Source organism: Tribolium madens, unplaced genomic scaffold (genome assembly GCF_015345945.1).
Source record: "Tribolium madens isolate multiple individuals breed KSU strain unplaced genomic scaffold, Tmad_KSU_1.1 Scaffold_71;HRSCAF=194;Tcas5.2_LG6, whole genome shotgun sequence".
Taxonomy (NCBI): Eukaryota; Metazoa; Arthropoda; class Insecta; order Coleoptera; family Tenebrionidae; genus Tribolium; species Tribolium madens.
In genome coordinates, this window is record NW_025401041.1 from 2,931,987 (window position 1) to 2,941,690 (window position 9,704).

The 9,704-nt window shown below is 26.0% G+C and overlaps 1 protein-coding gene across 1 annotated transcript; it reads right to left on the reverse strand.

Moving 5' to 3' along the window:
- Positions 1–38: 38 nt before the first annotated feature.
- Positions 39–1,247, reverse strand: LOC123008895. Its single transcript, XM_044404947.1, has 11 exons — positions 1,142–1,247; positions 1,044–1,079; positions 934–960; positions 869–880; positions 791–816; positions 700–738; positions 488–542; positions 410–435; positions 316–354; positions 228–269; positions 39–168 (listed from the first exon to the last, which is right to left on the reverse strand). The coding sequence occupies exons 1-11, from the start codon at positions 1,202–1,204 to the stop codon at positions 96–98; spliced, it is 438 nt and encodes a 145-aa protein (XP_044260882.1). The 5' UTR covers positions 1,205–1,247; the 3' UTR covers positions 39–95.
- Positions 1,248–9,704: the final 8,457 nt, after the last annotated feature.

Genomic DNA, 9,704 nt, shown 5'->3' on the forward strand with positions numbered 1-9,704 from the left:
TTAGGATTATAAAATTTCCGTCAATAAAAAAGCAAGAATAAGAGTAAATTAATATATTTTTTTATTTTCCTTCTAATTTTAGATATTCACAAAACTTATTTTGGTGAAGCTGGTTTAGCCTCAGCTGCTGGTTTTGCAGCAGCAGGTTTTGCATCAGTAGTAGCTTTTCTGCAAAATTTTAGGTTAGTGTTTCAAACAATTTCTACTTTTAAAACATTGATACTTACCCTGGAGTTTCTTGTAATTTTTGCACACCGACAAGGAAGTCCCTAATAAAAAAATACATAAAAGAATTTCAGCTATTTAAATACGTACTTTAGTAGTTCTATTAAATGTTTAACATCTTTATTCTCCCTAGAAAAATAAAATTTAAGTGTTGAAAACTAGGAGAAAATTATTAAATACTCACAGAGCTTTCTCCAACTTGTCTAAATCCTACAGTAAAACAAAAAGTTTACTTGAAAAAATTAGAATGTTAATTACTTACACTTAAGTCACCAAATTCTACCTTGGGTAGTTTTTGCAGTCCAATGAGGTATTGCCTAATTAAGAAATAAAATTATACAATATAATTTTCTGTTTGATATTTTTGATTATGCATAAAATAAAGATCGTGAAAAAAACATTGTGTTCTATTTATCAAAAAAGGTTCATGCTCGTATTAATGTAAAACAAATAACTGTTTTCTTTAATACGTACCTCAATAAATCAAGCACTTTTTTATACTTTACTTCTGCTCTAAAAAATAAATAATGTAATGTTACCAAACAATGTAATAAATAATACTCACAGTTGTTCTGTTGAACCTTTCAATCCCTAAAGTTAACCAAAAAGTATAAAATTTTAAAACTACAATCAAATTACTTACGAGTATGTTTTGCTAAAACAACAACAAAATTAATTAAATTTGTATATTATTCCAGTTTTACTCACGTCTTTTCGAGCTGCCGCATCGTTATTCTGCAAAGTACAAATTTTATTACTGACTTAATAAATTAATAAATTTCTGCCTATTTTTAAATAAATAATTTAATAATTTTTACCCCATTTTGGATTCTCTCCTCAACTGTATAGCCATTCTGTAAATAAAGAAAAAAAATTCCAATCTAGTTCTAACAACAATTTCAAAAAAATTACTTACTAAGGCCATGCTCATGGATATGGTGAAAACACCGAATAATACAACGAAAAGACAAAACTTCATTTTTAGTTTTCTGATTGAAACTGAATAATTCGCAAATTCTGAAAGCCACTTTTATACAGAAATTTCTGATTACATTTTTTATTACAGTAGGAATTGCATTGTTAAAACATGAATCAAAAAACGACATCAAAAGTTGGATTACAACTCATAATTTTTTAATGTTTAATAATCAAAAAACAATTTACGTTTTTATTTAAAGACATAATAATGCAGTAAAGCAGAGTAACAAAAAATTGGTCTTGTTGGTCCATGAAAATGGAGTGAAGGAAGGCGGATTGAAAAGCAAAAAAAAGCATTGCTCATCTCTAAGTACATGTTTTTATTTAAAATTGAAATAAGAGGTCCTGAAAAACATTAAAAAATACAAATTAACCCACAAAAGTAACAAAAAATAAAAAACATTTTTAATACTTATAAACCTCGTTTTTATTGTTTGAAATTTAAACAGGAAATAAAATATTCAATTTTAAGACAAAAATTTCCTTTGAACATATTTCGAAAAATGCTACTCAAGGGGTGCGTGCGTCTTTTGATAAGTTTTTTCCAACATTTCCAAGATCATTTTAGAAAAAAAAATCAAAATTTAATACAAATGATAACCTTTATACACCTAAACGAGTACAAAGATAAAATGTTGAAATTTGTAATTAGGGGCTTTTTAAACTGGGTCGATTTAGGGTAAAAAGTACTGTAACTATTTTGCCTGTGGTTCCTTACCACTTTCAGCAACAAAATTCTAAATTTTATAGTTTTTAATAAAGTCTTTTGTGTTATTCCGATACAATTTACCAATTTTCAATAAAATTGGTTAAAAATTTGTTACAGACCATAAAAAGCATAAAAATTAAAAACCCCCTAATCGTCTTTGTAAAGAAATGTGAAAAAAATTAAATTCATATAGAATTATGCAAGAAGGTTAACAACCACAGTTATGAGTATGAATTGTGGCTAAATAGTAAAAAATAGTAAAAAAACTGAAGAATTAAAGAAAATATTGCTTTAATTTTGATAGTTCTCAAAATTTGCAAATGACTTTTATTGAAAATTTATGACCTACCGATATTTTATTAAATCAAAAAGACTATAAGAGAAAAATTTAAGTTTAACTCATTTTGTTTGCTTCCCATAAATCCAGTGAAATTTTTTTGTTAGGCTTAAGATTTTTTAATTAGCTTTATTAACTGAACAATCTTATCGATTTTTGACGACTGGAAGAATTAGTACCAAAAAATTTATTAGCTTTTGGACTATTATAACAATTGATTAAATTCTTAAAATTTTAAAATAATAATATAAAAAATATATATCTTGTTCAAAAACTAAAAAAATGCTATTAGTGTAAGTGCTACATGGGAGCGAGCGGCAATGCCGCATAATTTCTACAAAATATTTCTGAATCTGATAAAATTTGACCACAGTTTCTAGGTACATGTACTCAAATTATGTTTTTTCAAAACCATTAATCTTTTTTCAATTAATATACAGAGGTTGTTCTGTAAACATTAGAGTTTTAAGCAGTTTGGATTTAATTAAGTGTAAGGATTATAAATGTCAGTCAATAAAAAAAACAAACGTAAGTCAATATTATTTCTTTATTTTGGTGTAGTTGGTTTACGAAAAGCAGGTTTTTTCAGCAGCGTTTTTCTGTAAATAAGAAACAGCATTACATGAATTTATTACTGTTCCAGTAGGGAAATTTCTGTTAATTTCTAACAAATAATTTAATAATTCTTACCCCATTTAGAAATCACAGAATAATCTTCCGGCGTTGCTGTAAATAAAAACAAATATAATTTTTAGAAACAACAAAATTGATACAAAAACATATTAAAACAGACAAATTTATATTTCTGTTTTAACAGAAGGAGAAATTTCTGTCTTTTCGTAACAAATAATTTAATAATTTTTACCTGCGTAGGTTTTTTCATTCTTTCAGCGAATGCCTCGGTTTTCTGTAAATAAGACAATGTAAAAATAATTTCCAGTAGCAAAAAATTTTGAAAATCTTTTTAAAATTTTTACTTTCAATTTTAAAGACACACGTTACTATTATTCTAGAAGAGAAAGACATATCTGCCTACTACTTATAACAAAATGTTTACATAATTAAAAAAAAAACTTTTTTAAATAATAGGAGCACCTCCATTACGCTAAATTTTAAAGACACACTTCACTACTGTTTTAACATAAAAAGAATTTTTTATCTATTTTTAAGAAATAATTGAATAATTCTTACCCTATTTAGAAGTCTCTCACCAACAAGAACAGTATCCTGCAAATAAAACACATTAAACATAATTTTTAGTAACAAAAAACTATAAAAAAATTAAACTAAAATAGACAAAGTTATTAGTTTTAACAGAAAAATTTGTTTTGGTTTTTTCTCACAAATAATTTAATAATTCTTACCCCTTTAATTCTCTCACCAACTCAATGACCATTCTGTAAATAAGACACAACGTAAAAATAATTTTTTAAATAATAATTTTTACTCTCAGTTTTAACAACACACTTTACTTTTGTTTTAGCAGAAAAAAAACTTTGCCTTTTTATAACAAATAATTTAATAATTCTTACCCCATTTTGGATTCTCTCCTCAGCTGTATAGCCATTCTGAAAAAAAACACAATGTAAATATTAGTTTAAATTTACAAATTAATTACTGTTTTAACGCAAATTGAAATTTCAATCTATTTTTAACAAAAAATTAAAATAAGTTACTTACTAAGGCCATGCTCATGGATATGGTGAAAACACCGAGTAGTACAAAAAAAAGACAAAACTTCATTTTTAGTTCTCTGATTAAAACTGAATAACTTGCAAACTCTGAGATCCATTTTTATACAGAAATATACGATTAATTTTTTTATAACATTACTAATCGCATAGTTATATCAAAAACTGCATCAAAATTTTGCATTAAAAAGTCATAATTTTTTAATGTTTCAGTCTCAAAAATCAATCTAGATTTTTATTTGGAGAAATAATAAAACCATAAAACAAACTAACAAACAAGTTTTAGATCAAAATATGAGTAATAAAATAGTTTTTTTATACAGAATGAACCAAGTTAGATAAAACTGAGAATCTTTTGAATTTCTATTTGGATATTGAAGATGTTTTAATAGTCAAAACAGCTCTCCAACTGAATAACTAAATTTCTCGTTTTAAGTTTTAGTTCTTGAATTCTAAAAGATCAAGAGCTGAAATCTACTTCCAGCTGCTGCATGCCGAATTTTGGCTACCTCAAAAATAAGCATTTTTTAAAATAAATTTCAATACTTCGATCTAATGAAATGCTAGTCTTTTGTTCAAGTTAAAAAATGTATCACAATAATTTATTATGTAATGTACCGTAATGGCGTTGAAAATGTATACATGTTTTTAATAAGAAACTGAAGATATCGTTAGATCCAACCGTGAATGTCAGTTATAGTAATAAAACTATTTAGATTCGTCGTCATTGAGAAACCATCCGAGATTGGTCTCAAACTAGAAAAAACACTTTTGAAAAAATTAACGAAACTGTTAACTATGGCAATGGGATTTGATATCTGAACGTTATTATGGTACATAATGAATTCTTGAGTTACATTTTTTAGCTTGAACAAAGGCCAGAATTTCTTTAGATCATCGGAGATTGCGATGTATTGAAAAGAGACAGCGGTTATTAAAGATTTCGATTGAAATCAAAGTATTTTAATTTATATGTTTTTTTTTTTATAATTGTTTAGTAATGGTACAAGAAATTTGCCAATAAAAGCCACAAATAACATTAAACAGAGTTACAAATTAGTACACAGCTTCCTTGTTTCTTCTTCTAGTAGCCTGTAGCAAAATCTTGGAAAATTATTATTCCAACAAAAACAAATAGAACATTTAAACTTTTATAACTTCGAAATTTTTATAGATAGAATTTTTTAACTTATTTTCCATGTTCTTGATATTTTATCTTACGTGACATTTTTCTCTGGGGTGCGAGTTCTGGCGCAGCCTGTAGTTGTAAAGTTGTATAAAGGCGAAAGAAATTTGCTTTTTAAAAACTGAATACAATGTGATCCCTGTCCATATAGAACGCACTTTTTGCTAAAATCTCGAAGGTAAAATCTAAACTTGGAAGGCAAGAATTCTCCCGAACAATTAAGGAAGAGAATTTACTAACGTCACAGACAATGTTAGAAAATATGAGGACCAAAACATTATTCCGAATATTACGTGTGATGTTCAACTCATTAAAATTATGAAAAGACACGAAGTGTTTGAGAGAAATACTAAAATTGTTTTTATTTTGAGTTAATTTTTTAACTCTGAGCACCATCAAAATTATCTGCAGTGGTGCGAAGAATGACTATATTATTAATGTTTACAGACAAATCCAGATTTGTTTTGGTTTCACATCTGAAAAGCGTAATTCCGAATGTTGTTTGGAAAAACCTCAGAATGTGATGGAAGCAAATTTGAAATGACTATAGACTTGAAATTGTCAGGTAGATGATAATGATATAAAATAAAATATAAAAATATGGAGCGGAGCGGAAAACAGATAAAGTTCAAAAATTTATACAAAAAAAATTGTTCATTATTAATTTCTAATGTGTTGTCGTCCATTTTGTTTCTGAATATGAGAGAAAAATAGTATATTAAGAAACAAGTGTTTCAAACATTCATTGTAATACGAGTAGTTTGTGACTCGAGCAATGCAGTAGCAAGTGTTACAAATGCACGAGTAACAAAACACGCGTTTTTTATACTATTTTTTCTATTGAACTGACAAAATTTACTTCCCTAATCAGCAGCTGTCTATTTGTTTATAATAAAAAATAACATTTTAAACACAAAGTCTCATATGAAATGTTAAATTGGTTGCCTAGTTATAAAATTTTAGGCGGGAACAGATAAAATGAACACCTAATAGCTATTTTCAAAAATTGGAAAGTTTGTTGCTTATAGGAGTACCTCAACTGTGTTTTCCAAAACCTTTTGTTTTTTCCTATTAATATACACTGGTTGTTTTTCAAAATTTATAGTTTTAAGTAGTTCGGATTTAATTAAGTGCAAATGTTATAAAATTTCAGCCAATAAAAAACAAGAATAAGTCATTATCTTATTTATTTTTCTTCTGATTTTGTATATTTACAAAACTTATTTTTTTGGTGAAGCTGATTTGGCGTCAGCTGCTGGTTTCGCAGGTGCAGCTGCAGGTTTTGCAGGAGCAGCAGGAGCAGGTTTTGGAGGAGCAGCGTGTTTCTGTGAACAAGATACAATGTAAAAAACTTTCGAAAAATATTAAATAACAACTTATAGTCTTAATTTTAAAAACGCACTTTACTACTAATATTTCTGTTTTTTTATAACAAATAATAAATTATTCTTACCGCATTTAAAAGTCTTCCTCCAACTCCATGATGTCCACCATCCTGCAAAAAAACACATTGTAAACATAATTTGTAGTAATAACAATATTTATAAAAAAAAAAACATATTAAAATACAAACTTATCAGAAAGAGAAATTTTTGCTTTTTTCTAACAAAAAATTTAATAATTCTTACCCCATTATGGATTCTCTCCTCAACTGTATAGCCATTCTGTAAATAAAACCCAATGTAAATATGATTTAAATTTTTAAATTAATTATTGTTTTAACAAAAATAGAAATTCCAATCTATTTTTAACAAAAAGTTACTTACTAAGGCCATGCTCATGGATATGGTGAAAACACCGAGTAGTACAAGGAAAAGACAAAACTTCATTCTTAATTCTCTGATTAAAACTGAATAATTTCTTAACTCTGAAAGCCATTTTTATACAAAAATATTTGATTGCATTTTTTATTACAGTACTAAGTGCATTGTTAAAAAAATATGTTAAAAACAGCATCAAAATCTTGCATTAAAAAGTCATAATTTTTTAATGTTTTATTCTCAAAAGGCAATTTAGATTTTTATTTGGAGAAATAATAAAGCAATAAAGCAAAACAACAAATAAGATTCTGATAAAAATATGAATAATAAAATAGTTTTTATTCGCTATTAGAAGTTTTACATAAACAGATTAAACCAAGTTACATGAAACTAAGTAATTTTTGAATTTCGAATTGAACACTGAAGATGGTCTAAATATTTCTTGGATCAGAATAATAATAATATTTTGATTAAAGCTGAAAATTTAACACCATTAAATTTAATTAATCCATACATTAATGAAACGATTATTACCAAAAATGTAATTGTGGAAAATTTGAAAGAAAAGTTTTTACATGGTATATTTTTAAAAGAACTAGACAACAACATTAATAAAAAAAGCTTCTTACTTTTGGTTAACAAAAATAAATATTTTTACAGAAACAGAAGGTTTAATTTTTGCAATCCAAGACAAAGTAATTAATACGAAAAATTATAAAAAATACATAGTCAAAAGTACACTACTCAAAACAATTAAAGAAACAAAATATTTCCTAAATTTTTTGGTGATTTTTGAAAGGCTCTATCTGATTGAAAAATAGTCGTGTCTAGATTTTTAAAAAACTATTCTAAGGCTTTAATTTTCTAGTTTGGAGATTTTTTTGACAAAAATTTTTCTGTGCTATAATTATCACGCAAGCGCAGGAAATAGCGCGAAAAAAAAACTGTAATTTTTTTTCCGTTTTTGTTTTTGGTCCACGGATTTAGGGAATTTTTTTTTTAGTTAAATCAATGGATGTGCCAGATAGCCTGTTCATTCGGCTTCAATATGTTTTTTTTTTTAATATCTTCTTACGTCATTTTGCCGTTTAGATATCTGACTTAATGAAAAAGGATCCTATTGTCTTTGACCATCGAAATCTCAGCAACCAATAACCGCACAGAGAATGTAAGAAAAATTTTGAAAAAATGCTTTACTGATTTGAAAGAAGGAGAAAAAAGTAACTTTCTGCATTGTTTTAGTAAATCTACTGCGTATTCACAAATATTAATGGAGAGATTAATTTTTAACTAAAGAAATAAAGAAAATATTGCTTTCATTTTAGCAGTTCTCAAAATTTGCAAGTTACTTTTATTGAAAATTTATGACCTAGGAATACTTTATTAAATCAAAAAGATTTATAAGGGAAAAACATAAGTTTAATTCATTTTATTTGTTTCTCATGAATCCATTGAACATTTTTTGTCAGGCTTAGGATTTTTAATTAGCTTCATTAATTGAAAAATCTTGTCGATTTTTGATGAATGGAAGAATTAGTATCAATTTTTTTTTTAGTTTTTGGATTATTATAACAATGTGTTTAATTAGATTCTTAAAATTTGAAAATAGTAATATAAAAAAATATATAATTCAAAAACCAAAAAAAAATATGCTACACGAAAGCGAGCGGCAATGCCGCATAATTTCTCCAATTTCATAATTTCTGAATCTGATAGGATTTGGCCACAGTTATACCTAAATTATGTTTTTCCAAAACCACAGATATTTTTTCAACTAATACACAAAAGTTCTTCTGAAAAAATGTCAGTAAATAAAAAACAAGAGTTAGCAATGTTTTGTTTATTTTTTTCTGATTTTGTTTATTTACAAAATTTATTTTGCTGTAGCTGGTTTAGCGTTAGCTTCTGGTATAACCGAGTTATACCGAGTTATAAGCGAATCTGTAAATAAAACACATTACAAATATGATTAAAAAAAATTTATTCAAAAACATTAAAATAAACAAAATTATTTTTGTTTTAACAGAAAGAGAAATTTCTCTCTGCTTCTAACAAATAATTTAATAATTCTTACCCAATGAAATTTGTTCTTGTTTTCAGTAACTGCCTCAGTTTTCTATAAATAAGACAACAAAAATTAGAAAAACATTTTTAAACTTTTACTTTCAATTTCAAAGACACATATTACTATTATTCTAGTAGAAAAAGAAAGATCTGCCTACTGCTTATAACAAAATATTTAAATAATTTTTATGAAAACTCTTTTAAATAATAGGAGTACCTCTTTTACGCTTGATTTTAAAGACACACTTCACTACTGTTTTAACATAAAAAGAAATTTCTATTTGTTTTTAAGAAATAATTTAATAATTCTTACCTCATTTAGGAGTCTCTCACCAACAAGAAGACCATCCTGCAAATAAAACACATTAAATATAATTTTTAGTAACAAAAAACTATAAAAAATCAAACTAAAACAAATAAATTTATTACTGTTTAACAAAATAAAAAATTTTTGCCTTTTTCTAATAAATAATTTAATAATTCTTACCCCTTTAATTCTCTCACCAACTCCATGGCCATTCTGTAAATAAGACACAACGTAAAAATAATTTTTTAAATAATAATTTTTACTCTCAGTTTTAACAACACACTTTACTTTCATTTTAGCAGAAAAAAAAACTTTGCATTTTTATAACAAATAATTTAATAATTTTTACCCTATTTTGGATTCTCTCCTCAACTGTATAGCCATTCTGTAAATAAAACACAATGTAAATGTAGTTTAAATTTACAAATTAATTACTGTTTTAACGCA